Source organism: Procambarus clarkii, unplaced genomic scaffold (genome assembly GCF_040958095.1).
Source record: "Procambarus clarkii isolate CNS0578487 unplaced genomic scaffold, FALCON_Pclarkii_2.0 HiC_scaffold_116, whole genome shotgun sequence".
NCBI lineage: Eukaryota > Metazoa > Arthropoda > Malacostraca > Decapoda > Cambaridae > Procambarus > Procambarus clarkii.
Window position 1 is genome coordinate 13628 of NW_027189149.1, and position 1275 is coordinate 14902.

The window sequence follows — 1275 nt, forward strand, 5'->3', positions numbered from 1 at the left end:
AAAAAAAAGAACAAAGATCAAAGTTTGGTGAAATCAACAAGAAAGAAGACTCCTAACGAACTGACTTAACATCATCTGACATCAAACCTCCACTGCCAGCTGCTTGCGTTCCCGGCCTCTGTGTGTATTGCAAATGACACCCCACTCAATTCTACTTTCATCTGATCAAGCTCAAATCCACGGTGGTTGGGCCACCGATCTTTCATCTCCCCTCTTCACCTCATCCCCGGATCCTTGCTCAAGATTTCTGCAGCCTCGCCCCGTTCTTCCATCCCCTACTTGCCAGCTCTATGGACTTTTTAATTAATTAATTAATCCGGCCATCACAAACCACAGTTGTTCACCATGGCTCGCACCAAGCAGACTGCTCGCAAGTCCACGGGAGGCAAGGCTCCTCGTAAGCAGCTGGCCACCAAGGCAGCACGCAAGTCTGCTCCTGCCACAGGGGGCGTGAAGAAGCCTCACCGTTACAGGCCCGGAACGGTCGCCCTGCGTGAGATCCGTCGTTACCAGAAGAGCACAGAGTTGCTCATCAGGAAACTTCCCTTCCAGCGTCTGGTGCGCGAGATTGCCCAGGACTTCAAGACCGATCTTCGCTTCCAGTCGTCTGCCGTCATGGCTTTACAGGAGGCATCCGAGGCTTACCTGGTCGGTCTCTTCGAGGACACTAACCTCTGTGCCATCCACGCCAAGCGTGTCACCATCATGCCAAAGGACATTCAGCTTGCTCGCCGTATCCGTGGAGAGCGTGCATAAGCTAAAACGACCACCCTAGTATACACCAAACTCGGCCCTTCTCAGGGCCAAAATATCCTTCTAAGGAGATTTCAGACATTCCTAGCATCAGTCATATGAATTAACCTTCATCTATACATATAATAAATAAATAAATACAATAATTTAGGTGTCATACATACACTGTACACGTGATATCAATAAATCAAGTCATTTGTAGTACAACCTGTCCTCTTACAAACAAAACGCCGTCGCTTTTCATTCTTATGCACTGCCAAGGATCCTCCCCCCCCCCCCCCCCTCCAAAAAAAAAAAAAAAAAAATTGTCATACTGTACTAGAAATAAAAGCAGCTTGTATAAGTGACATACTGTCCTGTCCTGTTTTATTCTGTTTTTGGTCCTCTGGCTTAATCTGTTAAGTTAGGAGATGACATTTTAAATTAACCGTTTTCTTGACATTTTCAAACCTTAAGAGGGTGGCCTGCATAGTAATCCTAATGTGGAACATAACAATGAATCTCTAATCTCTAGAAAAAAGA

General features: G+C 46.1%; 1 protein-coding gene across 1 annotated transcript; it reads left to right on the forward strand.

Moving 5' to 3' along the window:
* Nucleotides 1-345: 345 nt before the first annotated feature.
* On the forward strand, nucleotides 346-786 carry LOC123747788 (histone H3). The gene has a single exon (XM_045729994.2). It carries the CDS (start codon nucleotides 346-348, stop codon nucleotides 754-756), a length of 411 nt encoding a protein of 136 aa, XP_045585950.1. The 3' UTR covers nucleotides 757-786.
* Nucleotides 787-1275: the final 489 nt, after the last annotated feature.

Bases quoted from the DNA above. Each gene is read 5' to 3' on its own strand.
- LOC123747788 (XM_045729994.2), top strand. From the start codon at position 346: ATGGCTCGCACCAAGCAGACTGCTCGCAAGTCCACGGGAGGCAAGGCT.